Here is a 20,762-nt window from a genome sequence, read left to right as displayed (position 1 = left end):
GCTAATCACAAGCAGTGAGACCTTGTCCCGATGCGCGGCTGCAGAGATCGGGAAATGTCTCACTGCCTGTGATTAGGGATGAGCCGACTTCCTGGTGGGCTCTGTACATGGGCTGTGCGAACACGCCGGAGCTCATCCTTACTTACTGCACACCTTTACCCCCCTTCCTGCCCAGGCCAATTTTCAGTGCTGTCAGACTTTGAATGACAATTGCGCAGTCATACTACACTTTACCCATATGACATTTTTATCATTTTCTTCACACAAATCGAGCTTTCTTTTGGTGGTATTTGATCACCACGGGGTTTTTTATTTTTTGCTAAACAAACCAAAAAAATGACAGAGAATTTAGAAAAAAAAAAAATTTGCAAACAGGTAATTTTTTCTTCTTCATTGATGTGCACAGATAGGCTGCACCGATGGGTATTGATGAGGCGGCACTGATGGCCGATGGTAAGTGGCACTGGTTAGGAGGCACTGATGAGGCTGCACTGGTAGGCAGCACTGATGGGCATTGATGAGGCGCCACTGATTGGTGGCACTGGTGAGCACTGCTTAGCAGTACTGATGTGCACTGGTAGGTGGCACTGATTGGCAGCACTGATGGGCACTGCTTAGCAGCAATGGCTGTCGGTGTGTGGCACTGATGTCCCTTTTACATGTGCTGGTAATCGGCTTGTTTTCTCTCCTCGTGCTGTCAGCGTGAGGAGAAAAAAAAAGGCGGTTACCGGCTTCTGTTTATATCACGTGATCACCTGTCATTGACTGACCGCTGATCACATGGTAAAGGGCCAGGATCATGGAGTTGTGATTTGCTGTCACATTTTTTTGGAAAATAAAGAAAAAAAAAAAAAAAAAAATTTTTCACAATTGTTTTTTTTTCTTTTACATCCTGTCACCAGTGCAGGACAGAATTATAATGTAACTGTGGCAGGGACACTGACTGATGACAGTATGTAAAACAAACAGAATCATTTTTAATTATTTAGTTTTTTAAATTTTCTTTTTTGTTACATTTTAATAAAAAGTATTAATTTTTTAAATTTTTTTTACATACTGCGATTAGAGCAATAAAGTGTTACCATAGTAACACTATACTACTCTGGGGAGGTGATCAGGTGTTTTTTTTTTTTTTTTACAAGCACTATGATTACTTATAACAGTGAATATCACTGTTAAAAGCAACAATTTTTTTCTGAACAAAATCGATTCATTCAGGCTGGGTTCACACATGTCCGGCTGCAGTTTGCACTCAAGAGTCTGGGGCGCTTCTGCTCACTGATTAAGGTGCAAAATTTTGCCTAAATTCGCACCTGAACTGGATCCAAAAACGCACAGGACCCTTTTCAAAATCGTACCGCGGCCGCCCCGGTCTTGTGTGAACCAGCTCCGTTGACAGCCGGTCACATTTACATGTAATGCGAATTGGATGCCGTTAAAAAAGCATCCAATTTGCATATATGCGAACCCAACCTCAGTGTTTACTAGTGTGATTAGCTGTGATTGTCCACAACTAATTACATTGTGCAGATGGGCTATGATTGGCGTTTGGTCTTTTGGTGGTAAATTGTAATGAATAGTTCCTGATTTTTTTTTTTTATTATTATCATCAAAGGAAAACTGGCCCAAAATAGTATCTTTTTTTTTTTTATAAATAGAGCCCAGAAAGAATGGTGCACATTCTTGTATTTTGTTTATCATGCTTGAAACACACTGATATACTAATTTAAAAATGTTTAAAAAAAAAAAAAAATTTTCTACCCAAAATATGCTGATTGTGACCTTGTCCTTTGACCCTTACCTTGACTCTAACACTAACCCTGGCAAACCTTGTTCTAGTTATTTTTGCATTTTTTTTTTTTTTTTTTTTACTTACTGTTTTGTTTATATCTTCCTCTCATTTAAAAACAGAAAGATGCGATGTATCTTTCTGTTCATTCACAAGAGGAAGAAAACACAGAGACGTGCTCACAGTCACTGATCACTGTGCTAGCCAATCAGAGGCGACCCGGAACCGATCGTTAGAATGGGACCTGGGGCTCTCGTTGAGAGCCTGGTCTCTGTGCTGGGAGCGTGTTGTGCGGCGTGCTCCCAGCACAAAGGGAGATAAGCATATATATGACCCCACGGAAAAAAGCCCACTTCTGTCAGGCCGCATATATGGGTACGGTCGGGGTTAAGTGCTAAGTTCACTGAGGTAACAGTGCTTTGCACCAATGCATGTTGCAGCTCTACAAGGATATCAAGGGACCCTAAGAAGTATTTTTTTTTTTTAAGAGACTTTGTAAGGCTTGGTTTACACATACTGCAGTTTCTACCTCCCCTCTGAAAAGTGACTCACCTTCAAAAGTTAGTAGAGCAGCATCTTCTAGGCCTTCAGGACACAAATACTGCTGCCTACTGAATGCTTTTTTTTTTTTTTTTATTGAGAGCCGAAGGGGGATTTTGCAATTAAAAATGTGCAAGTGTAAGAATTGATGCTGGTTGGTAGTCACACCAAACATTGATTTGTGGCATACATGGACACTGTTGGCCACCGTCGCTGCTCAGGGGTGACATGTGAATGTCAACAATGTGTATCCAGTGACGCTGTCATTGGTTACAACTTATTGATATTTGCATCTCTCCCTATATGAGTTATTCATGCAGTGATGGTGCAGCCATTCAAATTTGGTCTGTATCATTCTTGCACATGCCCTTGGGATATGTGGAAAGGTTTTGCCCTTCCACAGCAATACAAAACATATCCAGAAGCTCTAACCTTTCCACAGTGAGGAGAAATCTTCTGGTTAGAAGCACAGACAAAAACAAAAATCTGAGAGAGACTGTAACCCTACCCTTCTCTATCCAACACAAAATGTTTGGAGTTGAACTTTAAAGCATTTGTTACCCTAAAAAAAAAAAAAAAAATTTCTTTGTTTCTGTTAAAATTTATTGCAGAGTATTGGCACTGAGCAGCGCTGTGGGCACTACAGATCCAGCCCACAGAGCTGCTGCAAACTATCTCTCCCCCTCTCGCCTCACACTGTACAGATCGGTACAGAGAGGGGAGGGAGGAAACGGTGTCATGACATGACGCCGGTTTGTTTACAAGTGATCGCTCCGTCATTTGACGGAACGATCACGTGGTAAACGGCCACTATCAGCAGCTGTTTACCGTGATCCATGATGCGCTGGGTCTTCTGGACCTGGCGGTCATGGATGTTCCCGGGTGTGCGCCCCAGGGGGCGCGCGGGAGCAAGATTCTGGGAGGATGTCCATGGACGCCCAATCAGAATAAGCCGACCGTGCTGTAGCCATCTTTCGGCTATGGCCCGGTCGGCAAGTGGTTAAAGCAGGTTATACAGCACCGTGCCTGTACTATGTAATTTGGTCCCCTGTAAAACCTAAAATACTTGGCTGATCCCGCCTGGTTCTGCCCTCCACCCTGTAAACTGACCACGGTGTATCATGGCTGCTGAGCCCTGACACCGTGGTCAGTTTACCTGCCTCCGTCATCCGCAGCTCTCCTCTGTCCCCCCCCCCCTCCCTGCCTGTCAGCTTGTGACAGTGCCACTATGCTCCCCTCCTGCTGCAATAATAACTATAGTATATTCATGCCATCCCCTCTGGTAAATAACAATGTGTCCCATTGTCTGTGCTATATGAAAAAGATGCTGATTTCTACCTTATATCAGAGTGTCTTCCGGCACCCATGTGACCGCTCAGCTCTCTCTCCTCCCCAGCTGACGTCAGAGGGAGTTCTCGGCCCCTCCCGCTGTAGCTGTCGCTTGGGAGAGGAGAGAGGCAGCCGGTCCCGTGAGCGCCGGGAGACGCTCTGATATAAGGTAGAAATCAGCATCTTTTTTTATATAGCACAGACACTGGGACTAATGGGGCGTACACGGTCGGACTTTTCAGCTACAAAAGTCCGACAGCCTGTCCGACAGACTTTCGACGGACTTTCGACGGACTTGCGGCGGACTTTCTAACGAACAGACTTGCCTACACACGATCACACAAAAGTCTGTCGAATTCTTACGTGATGACGTACACCGGACTAAAATAAGGAAGTTGATAGCCAGTAGCCAATAGCTGCCCTAGCGTGGGTTTTTGTCCGTCAGACTAGCATACAGACGAGCGGATTTTTCGACCGGACTCGAGTCCGTCGGAAAGATTTGAAGCATGTTTCAAATCTAAAGTCCGTCGGATTTGAGGCTGAAAAAGTCCGGAGAAGCCCACACACGATCGGATTACCAGCCAGCTTTAGTCCGTCAGCGTCCGTTGGACTTTTGTAGACGAAAAGTCCGACCGTGTGTACGCGACATAAGGATGAGCTCAGGCGTGTTCGCAAACAGCACATGCAGAGCCCGCCAGGAAGTCAGCACTGGGGAGCGCTAATCACAAGCAGTGAGACATTTCGCGCAGCCGCGCATCAGGACAATGTCTCACTGCTTGTGATTAGTGCTCCGCAGTGCCGACTTCCTGGCGGGCTCTGCATGTGCTGTTTGCGAACACGCCTGAGCTCATCCTTAACTGGGACACATATCCTTATTTGTCAGAGAGGATGGTATGAATAAACTATAGTGGCTTTACAACCACTTTAAATCTCATCTGCTGTGCTGCTGTCAAACATAAGTACACATTGCTCCCCCGACACATACGTTAAATGTCTATGGGGACTGTAATAAGTACAAATGTATGCCTTAATCCTCGCTCTTATAGGCTTTCTCTCAGCTGCATGATTGGTCCCCCAAAGCCACTTCTCTTCTTTGCTGCACCAGATGCAAGCTCTCCGGTTAGGTCCCCAACATCCTTGGGTGTCGGTGATTGGAGAAGAGCACAGGTTGTTAGGGGAGAGAGGTAAGCATATGCATTAATTTCAGTCCTCATAGACAAAACAAGCATTTAACCCATGCAGTGCCCACTGCATGGTTAAATTTGACACAAGCCCACAGTTCAGCTTGCATACATTGCCCCATGCTGAATCTTTTAGTTGCATAAAAATGTTACGTTTAAAGAAAATATTCTGTATATTTTAGTTATAATCAATGTACTGCTGTGACAAGGACACGAAAGTGTCCATCCATTTAGCAGCAACATGAAGATAATTGCAGTTCACACAATGGACTGGGGTTGGTGGACCTTTGTTCGCTTTTCCTTCAATACAAGTCCATGGAGATGTAGCAGCTGAAGTAGGTCAAGCACAGATCAACTACTCATCATGCACTGAATGATCTCAGAGATCTCTCAAACAAAATTCAAAAACATGCTTCCTTTGTTCATCAAAGCCCGTCCACACAAGTCCTTACATTGGGTGAAAGAAAGATCTTTTGGCCCTTGTTGTAATGACTGCATGCATGATTACTCATCAAACAGTTATGCAGTTTGTCGGTGCTTTATATATCAAAGCAAAGTTAATAATATGTTTGCAACTTTTCCTGTGGAAACGTAACATAAACAGTAATCAGAGTGCAAATGTTACCTGGGAATAGTTCGTTTTAGTGCCTACTAAAACTGCAGAACCTGTTCTTGTGTTAGGCTATGTCTAGATGTGCAGATCTTGCTGCCCATTTAAAAAGTGCTCTGCAGCAGATTGCTTTTTAGAGGCGTTTGACAGGCGGTAAGGAGGCAACCTGTTTTAACCCTTTAAATGCTGTGCTGTACCCATATGAATTGGTTGTGGTTGCGGCGTGGCCCCATTCACTTCAATGGGTTCTGTTTGACAATGGTACTGCCTGCTGAATGAGACAATGGGGTGATATTGCTGCAACATGTGTACAACCCCGTCTGATTTTCTTTGCAGCGACTTATAGCAAAATGACAGCAGGGAAGTGGTTCAGTTATCCTGACTGGGCGTCATATAACGTTCAGCAGGACAAGCCACAATCGCGTGCCCGCGGCGGCGCATAGCGCAGCGATCGGTGGTATGTCAGTCTGACGGAGGCTCTTTACCACGTGATCTTCTGTGACCAATCACAGCGTGAACCAGGAAGTGCCGGTAATCGGCTTTCCTCAGTTCACGCTGACTGGGAGAGCCGATTGGCGGCTCTCCTGTCGGGGGGGGGGGGGGGGGGGTCGGCGGGGGCGGTGCACTGAAAATCAGCACATTGATTACCAGCGCAGCCCCCATCAGAGGTGCCCACCACAATGCTAATCAATGCCCATCAGCTGCCAATCAGTGCCCATCAGTAACGCCTGTCAGTGCCCTTCACAGATGCCCATCAGTAATGCCTGTTAGTACCTCCTCATCGGTGCTGCCTATCAGTGCCACCTATCAGTGCCCATCCATGCCGCTCATCAGTGCTGCATATCGTTGTAGCCTATAGGTGCCTATCAGTGCCCATTAGTGCAGCCTCATCAGTACCCGTCAGTGAAGGAGAAAACAAAATTTTATAACAGAAACAAAGAAAAACTTTTTTTTTTATTTAAAAAATGTTGGACTTTTTTAGTTTGTTTAGCAAATAATAAAAAACCCAGTGGTGATCAAATACCACCAAAAGAAAGCTCTATTTGTGGGAAGAAAATGATAAAATTTTAGTTTGGGTACAGTGTTGTAATTGTCATTCAAAGTGTGACAGCGCTGAAAGCTGCAAATTGTCCTGGGCAGGATGGGGGAAAAGTGCCCGGTATTGAAGTGGTTAAAGTGGTAGTAAGGTGAAGATTTTAAAGGATAAGTTTACCTTTAAGGCCCCTTTCACACGATCGGACCGTTCAGGTCCGCCTGTCAGTTTTGACAGCGGACCTGAACGGGCGCTCCATGTTAGTCTATGGAGTGTCGGATGTCAGCGGAGACGTGTCCGCTGACATCCGACCCCGTCCGATCCGCTAAAAGCAGACGGATGGCCCTACGTCCAGGTCCGTCGCTATCGGATCGGGTGAGATCTGATGAAAATGGACATGCTGTCCGTTTTCATCCGATCCCTCCATAGGCGGCAGTGGCGCCTGACAAGCCCCTCCCCGCTCAGTGAGCAGAGAGGGACCTGTCATCCGCCGGCTCAGCAGAGATCAACGGACAGATCTCCCGCTGAGCCAGCGGACCGAGGCGGGCTCCGTAGAAACGGAGTCCGCCTCGTGTGAAAGGGGCCTTGGAAGAAAATTCTAAATGTATTTTTTTTTTTTGCAGGTAAAAAATGTGCATTTATTATTGTTTTTCTTTTGGAGCCTGTAAAGCATTGCTCTTGTAAACGGCAGATCGCTGGTGCATGCAGATCTCCTTCAGATCTGTCTGTGTACCCGTACATCCCGTACGGATAGGCAGATACAATGACAGGAAGGAATCAATGAACATTCATTGAGAACTACAAGCCGACAACCACAAAGGGTGTCGGGGCTTGTAGTTAATTCATACACAGAGCTGTGTGAAGGAATGACGTGGCCGTGTGGGTAGAGCCCCGCACGGCCACGCTGATTTTAAAAAGTGACTGCTGGAAGAACAAAAAAAAAAAACCTGCTTAGGCGCCGGTAACTTCTGGGAGCGTGCTCTCTCACATGTTTGTTTACATTTAGGTGCGCAAATATGCGGCCTCTTGGTGTCAAGGCCCACCCGCCGAGAGGCTTCATATTTGCGTACTCTTGGCCTCAAGAGGTTAAGGATGGGAAGACAGTGAAGCTTTTCCCAAGTCCCTGAAACTTTTACAAAGTCTTTTAGAATTTTTTGTGTCATTTTCTCAGAAACAGTGGTCGTGGGTCCAGCTGATCTGTGGGGGATTGCTGACTTGCTAATGAACATGGAAGTGTCTCTCGAAGTTCTGCTGTCTACTAGCATCAAGAGGAAGAAGCCCTGTGTAAGGCTTTGCTGGCTGGGGCAGGTCAGTACACCATATATATTTATATGTGGCCTATCCGTTTTCTATTGTGATTATTGACATTTTTCATTTTTTATTTTAATGCCTTAGGAAAAGGAAGCTGTTTTCCTGGTGGACGACAATCGTATCCGTGAGATCAGCTTGCGCTCAGGCAATGTGAAGAAGCCATTACTTAAGAAAAGCAGCATTGTGACCCTTGCCACATCTGCTAATGGTACAAAGGACCCTTCTTTTGAGGAGTTCAGACTATGTGTTGTATTACTGTAATGGCTTATTTGCTAAAGCATGTGCGTTGTGGTGCGCTGCATTGCAGGTGCATTACTCACTACTGTAATAATCCATTGGGGTGCATTTAAAAGAAATGGCAGTGCAACACAGTACACCATGGTTTGCATGTTGCATGCTTTACCACAACGCGGAAGTGTGAAAAAAAATCTGCCTTTATTGAGAACAGAGATCACACGGTAACAGACTGTGTTTAAATGTCCTTTTTTTACTGATCAACCAAAACTGATATTTCGGCTTATTATATTGTATTATATTATATTGCTTGGAGCCTTTCCTTGGTAGTGTTGCCACTTGCCCTCAAGACTCATCTCACTTGTGACGTGTGTTTCCTACTTTATCTTGGTATCTGTAAGACTCTTCTGCATTCAACAGTTTGGGAAATTCGCATGACCCCTGACAGCTGCTGGGATTACATCCGATGTAGAGGGCAGGTGACAGAGGAATTTGACACTCCTGAAAGTGTTGAATGCTGTAGTGCCTTACCGATGCTGCAGCACTAGAACAGAGCAAAGACTTTAGACAAGACCGCTGGAGAGTACAAAAGCTCTTCTATTTTAGAGCTGTACTCCAGGAGAAAAAGCTTTCTTTTAAATATATTCCTCAAGATCCTCAAAGGATGGTAACCCACTTTGTGTGAACCAAATGCTCAAATGCTTTTGCAAACCCAGATTTTATCCTGTAGAGGTAGCGGTGACATAACTGCTATACATAGCGGGACCAAATAGATCCACCCACTGCAGGCTGTCTGCAGAAAACTGCAGGAGGGGAGGGGAGGAGTGGAGGCAAGACCAGTCATCTTGCATCCTGAAAAAGAGAAGCAGTGACTTTTCTTAAAGTGGTTGTAAAGGTATATATATATTATTTTTTTAAGAATAATAGACATGTTATACTTACCTCTTCTGTGCAATGGTATTGCACAGGACAGCCCTGATTCTCCTCCTCTGGTGCTTTTCGCTCCTCCTCTTCTCTAAGTCCCCCCATAGCAAGTGGCACTCATGCAGACTTGCTCTAAAGCTGGGCTCTGTGCATCTATAGACACACAGAGCAGTTCAGCCACGCCACCCCCCCCCCCAAACCCGTGCTCCTGCCTGTGCTAGGCTGTTATCCGTTACATTGTTCCTACCTCTCAAGGGACTATAAAACTCCTTCCCTCTAAGAAATAGATAAAGTGTTCTGTAATCCTGTCCAAGGGTGGGAATGCTGCTTCTCAATCAATGCAGTATGACGAGTGAGTGTCGTCACCCTGGGGTGGGAAGTGTAACTGGCAGGATCATCAGGTGAAAATAAAGGAAAGAAATGCAAAAAAAAAAAAAAAGAAAACTTAAGTGGGCCATAGACAGATTGAACTGGCCAAATTTCAATCCATCTATAGGCAGGCTGGTTGTATTGAAGTCGATTGATAGACTACGGTTTTCTCGTACGCTCACTGCTGCTGGCTATAGACCACAGCAGTGATCATTGTATTCTGACAACGGGGAAACCTCCCGCTGTCAGAATACAGTAGTGCATCAAGAGGGATTCCCCCATCAACACTGTCAGTGAATCACACAATTTTCTTTTCTTCAACCTGTGGTTGAAGGAAAGAAAATTGCATAATGTATGGCCAGCCTATTATAGACACCACAAAGTGCATATTGTATGGCCAGCCTAATACAGACACCACATCTACAGACTGGTAAGCTGCAATGTATTACATTTTTGTTCTTGGGTTTAGATGTGCTTTAAGAATTCATCTTTCTTCATCCCACAGGAGCCTGGCTGGCTGCTCTGAATGTCTCTGGGGAGCTGTCACTATGGTGTAAGGATCTGGACTGTCTGCTCACTGTGCCAGCTATTGCAGACATTTCCCAGCTGATTTCACTTGCACAGGGTAAGCAGATACAAAGAAATAAAGCCTCCTAAATGAAAAATAGTATTCTGATTTTTACAGTAAATTGAAGACATTCGCATATTTTGTATTTTTAGTGCATGCACATGGCTCAAATCATGATACAGTTTACAGACACCAAAGAGTGTTTGGAAATGCTATGACATTGTACAATATTTTTTAAATAATGTGCAATATATAAAAGGGGCCAGTGATAACATGTTTTTATAGAGTATATCTAAAAGGGTTGTGATCTATCCACACTGTTTTTGCGGAGAGTACCAACATGCCTCCATCCCAATGAATACAAAGAAATTAGAGGATAGAGGCGGGACTTTGCATGAGGCATGTTGGTGAGTGTGTTGTGCTGAATGGTATGTGTTATGGCGTAGATATTAACGATAAGTGCTATACAATGTAATGTCCACAGATAGTATTGTAGGATAATCATGGTATAAAAGTTTAATGGCATAGGTACTTAAGCCAGATAAAATCATAGAAGTATACATCTTAGACCATAGTTGAGCATGTTTACAACAGTATATTAGCAGACAAAGTTCCAATACTGGTAGTACAGTTACAATAAAAAATACAAAATACAAAGTACATTGTATAGTGAATGAGTGCATCAATAGTTATTAACTCAACGCGTTTCTTGGCTTGAAACCAATCATGTTTTTATAGAGTGTTTTTTAACAATAATCTAATCCAGTTTTTTGCCATCTGTATCCCACTACAGAGATTTCTTCTCACTTTTTTCCTGCAAACATAACTGACACAAGTGAGAGGAAATCTCATCAGTGAGCTGAAATATCCATATCAATATCCATAGACGGTTCAAATCTCCATCGGTTCAGCAGGGGTTTGATGGAGGCATGCTAGGTCCATGACATCTACAAAGGGGGGGCGAGGAGGTGGCAGAGCTGCCAAACGGCAGTAGCCTTCGTTGGGCGCGGACTTTTCTGGGTTGGTGGGCGGCGTTCATCATGATTGACGTTGGATTTACATCGGGGGACATTGTGTTTTTTTTTTTTTCAAATAAAGGACTTGTCAAAAAGCATTTTCTTTTTTTCTGCTCCTAGAAGCTGAAGCGGGAAAATTGCCTTTAGCTTACAATAGCTTGCATGGACATATAGGATAACACTATTTGCTTCTAGGGGCAGGAAATGCTCAAACTAGCTGCTAGAAGCTAAAAATAAGCTAGTGTGCATGGAGCCTTAGTATGTCTCATAAGGGCCCTAGCTGCATACTTGTTTGCACCCAACACTTGTATAACTCTGACCAGACTTTTATAAATTGCTTGCAAATTGGTAGCAAAATGCTGTCAGGTGCCCCATCCCCCTACAAGGCAATTATGGGCTGAACAGGTAAGCTCCGTGTTAATCTGTGAAAAGCTGACATATCAACATAGGAAGTCTACAGAGAAATTTACAAACATTTGGCAATGTTGGTTGAATACTCCATAGTTACATAGTAGGTAAAGTCGAAAAAAGACACAAGTCCAACCTATGTGTGTGATTATATGTCAGTATTACATTGTATATCCCTGTATGTTGCGGTCGTTCAGGTACTTATCTAATAGTTTCTTGAAACTATCGATGCCCCCTGCTGAGACCACCGCCCGCGGAAGGGAATTCCACATCTTTGCTGCTCTTACAGTAAAGAACCCTCTACGTAGTTTAAGGTTTAACCTCTTTTCTTCTAATTTTAATGAGTGGCCACGTGTCTTGTTAAACTCCCTTCCGCGAAAAAGTTTTATCCCTATTGTGGGGTCATCAGTATGGTATTTGTATATTGAAATCATATCCCCTCTCAAGCGTCTCTTCTCCAGAGAGAATAAGTTCAGTGCTCGCAACCTTTCCTCATAACTAATATCCTCCAGACCCTTTATTAGCATTGTTGCCCTTTTTTGTACTCGCTCCATTTCCAGTACAACCGTCCTGAGGACTGGTGCCCAGAACTGGACAGCATACTCTAGGTGCGGCCAGACCAGAGTCTTGTAGATCAGGAGAATCATCGAGTTGATCCTCTTTTTAACGCATGCCAATATTCTGTTTGCTTTGTTAGTAGCAGCTTGGCATTGCATGCCATTGCTGAGCCTACCATCTACTAGGACCCCCAGGTCCTTTTCCATTCTAGATTCCCCCAGAGGTTCTCCCCCCAGTGTATAGATTGCATTCATATTTTTGCCACCCAAATGCATTATTTTACATTTTTCTACATTGAACCTCATTTGCCATGTAGTTGCACACCCCATTAATTTGTTCAGGTTTCCAGATCCTGTGGAGAAGTTATTGCCCTGCTTAGCTTAGTATTGTCTGCAAGCACAGAAATTGAACTGTTTACCCCATCCTCCAGGTCGTTTATGAACAAGACCAACAGGATTGGTCCCAGCACAGAACCCTAGGGGACCCAACTACCCATCCCTGCCCATTCCGAGTACTCCCCATTTATCACCACCCTCTGAAAACTCTCCCTTGTAGCCAGTTTTCAATCCATGTACTCACCCTATGGTCCATGCCAACAGACCTTATTTTGTACAGTAAACGTTTATGGGGAACTGTGCCAAATGCTTTTGCAAAATCCAGATACACCACGTCTACGGGCCTTCCTTTATCTAGATGGCAACTTACCTTCTCATAGAAGGTTAATAGAATGGTTTGGCAAGAACGATTCTTCATGAATCCATGCTGATTACTGCTAATGATATTGTTCTCATTACTAAAATCTTGTATATAGTCCCTTATCATCTCCTTCAAGAGTTTACATACTATTGATGTTAGGCTAACTGGTCTGTAATTCCCAGGGATGTATTTTGCGCCCTTTTTTAATATTGGTGCTACATTGGCTTTCTCCAATCAGCTGGTACCATTCCAGTCAGTAGACTGTCAGTTAAAATTAGGAACAATGGTCTGGCAATTACTTGACTGAGCGGGGCGCTTATAACCCAGCTAGCGGCTGAGGAAGGGGTTAAATGCGCCCCTGAAGCGCTGCTGCCGAAACGCTTTGCAGGCGCTTCGGCAGCAGTGCGCATTCATTTCAATGGGCAGGAGTGGTGGAGGAGCGGTATACACCGCTCCAAAGATGCCGCTTGCAGGACTTTTTTTAAACATCCTGCCAGCGCATCGCCTCAGTGTGAAAGCACTCGAGCTTTCACACTGAGACTGCAGGGGAGCCGTTTTACAGGCGCTATTCTTAGCCCAAAAGCGCCTGAAAAACGCCCCAGTTTGAAAGGGGTCTAACTGTTAGATTTTATGAAATGAAGGGAAAAAAAAAAAAATCGGCCTAATATATTGGCCCAAAAAAATTGGCATCTTATATCGGCCACCGGCCACCGCGATTTCTAAATATCTGCATCGGCCAGAGAAAAACCCATATCAGTCGACCTCTAGTTAAGTTTCCCAAGTCTAATTTTAATTCTGTCCTCTGTTAACCATGGAGGTGCTTCCTGTGATGTGTCATGAGGATAAACACTGCAGTTTTGGTTACTGAAGCCACTCGATTCCCTCGTGAAGACTGAGGAGAAGAATAAATTCAATACCTTCGCCATCTCCCCATCCTTTGTAACCAGATGTCCTTCCTCATTCTTTGAGGCCAATATGGTCTGTCCTCCTTTTTTTACTGTTTATATACTTAAAGAATTTCTTGGGATTTTTTTTCCTCTTCTCCGCTATGTGTCTTTTATGTTCTATCTTAGCCGTCCTTATTGCACCCTTACAATTCTTGTTGCATTCTTTATAAAGTCTGAATGCTGATAATGATCCCTCAACCTTGTATTTTTTGAAGGCCTTCTCCTTTGCTTTTATATGCATTTTTACATTGGAGTTAAGCTATCCAGGACTTTTGTTCTCTCTTTTGAATTTATTACCCAATGGGATGCATTGGCTAATGCCCTTATTTAATATGCTCTTAAAGCACCCCATCTCTCCTCCGTGTTCTTTGTTCCTAAGATTTTATCCCAATTTATGCCTTCTAGCAAGGCTTGTAGTTTAGGGAAGTTGGCTCTTTTGAAATTCAGTGTCTTTGTATTCCCCTTATGTTTCCTATTTGTGTGATTTATACTGAAGCCAATTGACCTGTAATCACTGTTACCTAAATTGCCCTGTATTTCTACATCCGTGATCAGGTCTGTATTGTTAGTAATCAGTAAATCCAGTAACCCTTTATTTCTAGTTGGTGCGTCTACCATCTGACCCATAAAATTGTCCTGCAAGACATTTAGGAACTGGCGAGCCTTAGATGAATGCGTGGTTCCCTCCGCCCAGTCTATGTCTGGATATTTAAAATCCCCCATTGTGAGATAACACTTCCCATCCTTGGTGCTAATCCAAATTGTTATAGGATATCTGTCTTCCCTTCCTCCCTCAGGTTAGGATGCCTATTACATACTCCCAGTATTATTTTCCCCTTATCTTCATCCCTTTGGAGCTCTACCCATAAGGATTCCACCTCCTCCCTAGCTCCCTTAGTGATGTCATCTCTCACATTCACTTGTACATTATTCTTGATATATAGGCATACCCCTCCCCCTTTTTTACTCTCTCTATCCTTGCGATAAAGGGAATACCCTTGAATGGTTGCCAGCCAATCATGAGAGCTGTTGAACCAGGGCTCTGAAATTCCCACAAAATCAAAATCCTCCTGGTTTGGCTCCCCCTCAATTATTTCTCCATAGATCTTTGCAGATTTCATTTTCTGTATTCCTTGAAGGGAAAACATGCCAATGTTGCCCACAAAATTTGAGTGTTTGGGCACGTGTTTCTGCAATGGGCGGCTGTGTTCTTTAATATCTGAAAGCCTTGGTACTTTTGTTAATATTTTTTCCTTTTTATACCTGCAGGTTTTTTCATTTGTGCACTTCTTCATAAAACCCTGGCATTATTGTTAAAGTGTCAGTCTTTTAGAAATTCTTTATATACACTTGTGCTCATAAATTTACATACCCTTAATTTATAATTTCTTGGCCATTTTTCAGAGAATTTGAATGATAAGACAAAAACTTTTCTTTCACTCGTGGTTAGTGTTTGGCTGAAGCCATTAATTTTCAGTCAACTGTGTTTACTCTTTTTTTAAATCATAATCAAAACAGAAACTACCAAAATTACCCTGATCAAAAGTTTACATACCCCAGTTCTTAATACCGCATATTGTCCCCTTTAACATCAATGACAGCTTGAAGTCTTTTGTGGTATTTGTGGATGAGGCTCTTTATCTTCTCAGATGGTAAAGCTGCCCATTCCTCTTGGCAAAAAGCCTCCAGTTCCTGTAAATTCTTGGGCTGTCTTGCATGAACTGCACTTTTGAGATCTCCCCTGAATGGCTCAATGATATTGAGGTCAAGAGACTGAGATGGCCACTCCAGAACCTTCACTTTATTCTGCTGTAGCCAATGACAGGTCGACTTGGCCTTGTATTTTGGATCATTGTCATGTTGGAATGTCCAAGTACGTCCCATGCGCAGCTTCCTGGCTGATGAATGCAAATGTTCCTCCAGTATTTTTTGATAACCTACTGCATTCATCTTGCCAACAATTTTGACCAAATTTCCTGTGCCTTTGTAGCTCACACATCCCCAAAGCATCAGCAATCCACCTCTGTGTTTCACAGTAGGAATGGTGTACCTTTCATCATAAGCCTTGTTGACTCCTCTCCAAATGTAGCATTTATGGTTGTGGCCAAAAAGCTCAATTTTGGTCTCATCAATCCAAATGACTTTGTGCCAGAAGGTTTGAGGCTTGTCTTTGTGCTGTTTGGCGTATTGAAAGTCTACCCTGTTGGAAGTATAGCAGTCGTGGAGTTGGCAGTTCATTAAAGTGGAAGTCCATGCAAAAACTATAATCCCTGCATCTTTAGACACCAGGGATCGAACACTAACCTCTCTACCCCTGTAAAGAAAAAACTAGAATACATACCTTTTTGGAAGCAGATTTGACCCGCTCTGAACCGATCTGCAGAGGACAAAGGCTGTGAAATGAATGGGAAGTGACATCACCCATAGAGTTACTATGGGGCTTCCGTTGTCCTCTGTCTCCTCTGCACCCGCCTCCACAGAGAAGCTACGGCTGATAGCTCAGCGTGGGATCCGGTCACAGCGGGTCAGATCCGCTTCTAAAAAGGTATGTATTCTAGTTTTTTCTTTACAGGGATAGAGAGGTTAGTGTTAGATCCCTGGTGTCTATAGATGCAGGGATTTTAGGTTTTGCATGGACTTCCACTTTAATTGACAATGTTTGTCTTATTACAGAAGCCTCTTTGAAGCTGCACCTGTATGTGTCTGGAGATGGCAGTAGAGTGCTCTTGGCCAATCACACAGGATGTGTGTACCTGTGGGAAAACACAGAGGAAAAAAATCGACCTAATGCTCAGAAAACCAGGACCCTCTCAGGCCGGTGGACTAAAATTGAACCTCATGAGACGGTTGCGTTTCCAAGCACAGAGGATAAAGAAGCGACAGTTCATGCCATGTTTTTAAAAAACGAAGTAAGTTTATTTATTTTTTTCTTTAGGTTCATATGCATTGTAGATGAAACTGTGCATATTTAGCTAAGATTTGGTGTCACAATTGTTTCCTTTTAGAAATGGGGTTTGCTACATAAAAAAAAGATATTCAGCTGATTTCTTGAAGTGAATATGTGCTTTGCGCGTGCATGGAAAAGTAGCAAGTTCGCTTTAATGCTGACTTCTGCAGAAGCGTATACTTATCTCCCTTCTGTTTCATTTAGCTGCCAGGAATTAAAGTTGAACTCTAGGCAGATACAAATGACACAAACTATTGCATCTCTGTAATCCTTGTACATCACAAGACACAGTGTATCGTCATATTCATTTTGATAGGGTTATGGTGCCACCTTCAGGTGATTGGACAGTGCCAAAAAAAATCACAGGAAATCCCCTTCCATGCATAACCCCTATCAGCTAGGCAAGACATCAGTTTTTTTTTTTTTTTTTTTTTTTACTAGTGTCCTATGAAATGGTCATGTCTGTGCAGACTCTGCACAGAAATCAGCTAGCTTCCCAACCGTTTCATCTAGAAATCGGAGGCTAGCTTTTTCAGATCCATTGCTTACCGCTTTACTGCACCCAGAGGAATGGTACTCAGACCCTGCTCAGGACGTGGGGATAGCCTTTAATGTTGCTGGTCGGCACTGGACTCTGCATGACAGGACCATGTGCAATGATATATTGCCTTGTGGACCAGCGCTATACAGGTCCAGTGCAGTGATCCCCAAATGAAGAAACGAGTCACCGAAGGCCCTTATGGCACAGCCCACTGTGATGAGGAATTCTCATCTGAAATTGCTGCTTTTGAACACCAGCTTTCCATAATACTCTCTGACTTTGACCGTCTTGGTTGCATGTGGAAATGTTTCCTCTTACCTGCCACCTCCCTGCTCAGAAATACCTAATGGAAAGGGAGTTCACTAGGTAATGAAGTATGCCTTTGGTGAATCTGGCAGTTTCCTATCTCACCAAGACATTGACGGTCCAAGTAGAAGAGATCCCAGTATTTAAGGATGCTTCAGACAAACTTTTGGAGGACATTTAAAGATTCCTTTGCGTTGTTTTTCAGTGGATGTCTCAAAGAACTCAGCAACTTTCCCAACTTGGGGTCTTGTCTGTACACATGCACAGAATCTTATAGCTGAAGTGTCGGTCAGTGGAGACGCCCTTTAATTTTTATTTTGCCTGCTTACCCTTCCATGGGGAATGCTTGATTAGTCCAGAATTAGATAATTACATCCACAAATAACCATGGGCAAGTGTACAAAGAAGTCAGCGGTGCAAAAAAAAACCTGCCGTACCTTCAACTTCAAAAAGCATTACTTTTGCCAAACTCAAGCTTTGGGCTGTATGCTCAAGCTCCACTGTGCGGTAGTTGGTGGCTTCTTTCCAACAGGGAGACTTCCTGGTATCAAGGATGCTTATCTACAAGTGCAGATTTCCTCACTTCACCAAAGGATTCTGTAGTTGGCAGTTGAAGAACACCATTTTAATTTGTGGTCCTGCCATTCAGCCTGTCCACTGCTCAGAGTATTCACCAGGGTGTCAGCCCCAGTCTTGGGACTTATGCGTCCTATTCCTGTTATCCAATACCTGGGCAATTTACTTCTGAAGGAGCGTTCTGCTCTGCAGTAGTTTTAACTGTGAAAACTCTGGAAAGGTTTGGATGTGTTCTAAACTTGCAGAAGTCGGCTTTAGTCCCAAGTCCCGACCCTGGTTGGAATACTTGGGCCTGAGATGTATGATAAAGAAAATGGGATAATTTGGGTTTACCTGTAAAATCATTTTTTTAGAACATCACAGGGCACAATGATCCCATGCCTGCTTCCTTTGTTGTTCATGGCTTATTAAACTGAAGCTTTGTCGAGGAAGGTGTTATGCCCAGGAGGGGATTTCCTGTCTTTTTTTTGCTAGTATCTAATCACTTGAAGGTAGTAACCATAGCTCTATCTTAATGGATATGAATATTCTCTGTGTCTTGTGATGTACTCGAAGAAAAGGATTTTACAGGTAAACCAAAAAATTTAATTTTTAAATAGAGACAGTGCAAGGACTTGAATTTGACCTGGTATCAGTCTCTTGCAGTCCGTGTACAGCAGAGCTGGAATGTGTAAGGAAGAAGAATTACAAGGAGTCAATCAGTTCATGTGCTGACAAGAATCATTCAGATAGGAAGCAGAAGATGGGTTCATCACTATGGTGCTTCTCCTTTCATGGATTTCGCAGGCTTGGCAGGTCCAGGATAATGAGCCTAAAGAAACTATTTCAACTAACTATAAACTTGGGCTTTAACAGTCTGCTTTGTAATCTTTTAGGATCTTTGAGAATACACTACTTTGCAGTACAAGTGGCTGGATAGATCTGGGATATCTTGTAAAGCTTGTTTAATGCTTGTTAGAAAAAAATGCTTATAAATACTTCCTTGCAATGGGGCTGTCCTTAAACTGCCAGGGGTTAAGTGCTTTCTTAAAGTGTTTCTAAAGGCAGAATTTTTTTTTTTTATCTGAATGCATTCTATGCATTCAGATAAAAAAAACCTTCTGTGTGCAGCAGCCCCCAATACCTACCTGAGCCCCATCTCAATCTAGCGATGTTGCACAAGAGCCTTGGCTGTCTGGGACTCTCCTTCCTGATTGCCATTGGCCCCCGCTGCTGTCAATCAAAGTCAATGAGCCTATGAGGAGAGAGAGAGGGGGTGGGGCCGAGCTGCGTCTCCATGTCTGAATAGACACACAGTGCATCGGCTCGGCTCGGGTGCCCCCATAGCAAGCTGCTTGCTGTGGGAACAGGAGGGAGGGGCCAGGAGCGCTGGCGGGGGACCTGAGAAGAGGAGGATCGGGGCTGCTCTGTGCAAAACCACTGCACAGGGCAGGTAAGTATAACATGTTTGTTAAACATGTTATACTTATCTGCTTATACTTTTTAACATGTTGTGTTTTTTTTTTTTTTTTTTAAATAACAAAGACTTTAATATCCCTTTTAACTCCTAGCAAAAAACAGGTTTACTCACCCGCTCCTATGCTACACCGGCATGTGCCGCTATTTTCTACTGCCTTACCCTCTAGTAGTTATCTCTGCGTTGGTCTTGATGACGTCAGAAGACCTGCATTGAAGCCTAGGGGAGAAGAGGGTGCAGGGACAGGTCTTCGAGCCTGGAGGTAGCTTGCAGGAGCAGAGGATCATGTAGGAAGTGCTTTTTGTGACCCCCTAGACCTAAGCAAGCTTCTTTGTGTTTTCCTTTCCCTGGAGTTCAGCTATAAGTCTGTCCCCATAGAAAAGATATTCCTTCTATTTCTATTTTGCCTGATATTCTTAACTTTTTGAAAATTTTGGTTGGAAGCTCATTTTAAGTTAGCAGGCGGCTCAGGCTATTGCACTCCAGTTATAACTTAAATATCCCTTTAATTACCCTGACCCTTTAGACTGCCCATTCTTTAAGGCATAGACTCAAAACACATTTAAATGATGTTAAGATAACCTTCATTGGACAAAGTATGCTGAGTATGTCTATTCATTTTTGAGTTCTACAGTATGTACTGTATTTATGTAATGTACTGTATGTAATACTTGTGGAAAAGCCATGTCTGATTAGTTCTTTAATTTGCTGTGTTGTTTTCTTACTTCTATGACTTTGCAGGTTTTGGGGGACAGCTGTTTGTGTACATTTATCTTCTACTCTGGAGCCCATCTCAGGCTGACATTCCTTTCTCTGCGTTGGCTTGAAGGTGATCAGAAGTACAACAGGTCCGCTTTTTTATATATTTGGTCTTTGATATCAAACATTTCTTTGTTTGAAGTTAATATTTTTATAAGTTTGTCTGCATTTGTACTGTATGCTTTTATTGGTATCCTAATCACCAACCATTGGGGAGATTTACTGTCACAGTAGACGGCAATAAAAACCCTTTTTTAGCACAGTAGAGAAGTGTTTTTTGCTGTCTTCGTCCCAGCTGATGGGATCTTCCCCTTCCAGGTGACAGGGTGTGTGCTGTATACACATACGTGCCTTACCGTTTTGCATGAAGGCATAACCCTCATCAATCTGTATATTGTACTTAATCTGTTTTAGTGTGTCCCCATTCAACATTTACTGGGCACAACAGGACTGTCCCCTGGATACCATCTACCCGACCTGTGAGCCAGTGAAGTCTAGAGGAGCTCTGGTGACTGCATTTTCCAAAGATGGCTTTGTCCAAGCCTTGGCAATAAATCAGAAAGACCCTAAGGTGCTGTAAATATAACAATATACTATAAAAAGTATTCTGTTTTGAGGAAAATATGATGAAAATAAATGAAGACTTTGATATTTATTTTTTCTT

At 43.2% G+C, this 20,762-nt stretch overlaps 1 protein-coding gene across 8 annotated transcripts in view; it reads left to right on the top strand.

Moving 5' to 3' along the window:
• CPLANE1 (ciliogenesis and planar polarity effector complex subunit 1) overlaps positions 1-20,762 on the top strand; it is a 209,345-nt gene that overhangs the window by 5,399 nt on the left and 183,184 nt on the right. For 7 of the 8 annotated variants that reach the window (XM_073621384.1, XM_073621422.1, XM_073621394.1 and 4 more), the window contains exons 2-7: positions 7,654-7,790; positions 7,878-8,001; positions 9,826-9,945; positions 16,187-16,422; positions 20,081-20,187; positions 20,513-20,669. In XM_073621384.1, coding sequence (XP_073477485.1) covers positions 7,704-7,790; positions 7,878-8,001; positions 9,826-9,945; positions 16,187-16,422; positions 20,081-20,187; positions 20,513-20,669 — 831 coding nt within the window. In that variant the 5' untranslated portion in view covers positions 7,654-7,703. The remainder of the gene's footprint in view (positions 1-7,653; positions 7,791-7,877; positions 8,002-9,825; positions 9,946-16,186; positions 16,423-20,080; positions 20,188-20,512; positions 20,670-20,762) is intronic. The other variant, XM_073621364.1, reaches the window with a different exon arrangement.

Source organism: Aquarana catesbeiana, linkage group LG01 (genome assembly GCF_042186555.1).
Source record: "Aquarana catesbeiana isolate 2022-GZ linkage group LG01, ASM4218655v1, whole genome shotgun sequence".
Classification (NCBI taxonomy): Eukaryota; Metazoa; Chordata; class Amphibia; order Anura; family Ranidae; genus Aquarana; species Aquarana catesbeiana.
The sequence above is the reverse complement of the archived record's forward strand: the minus strand, read 5'-3'. Positions and strand labels throughout refer to the sequence as shown.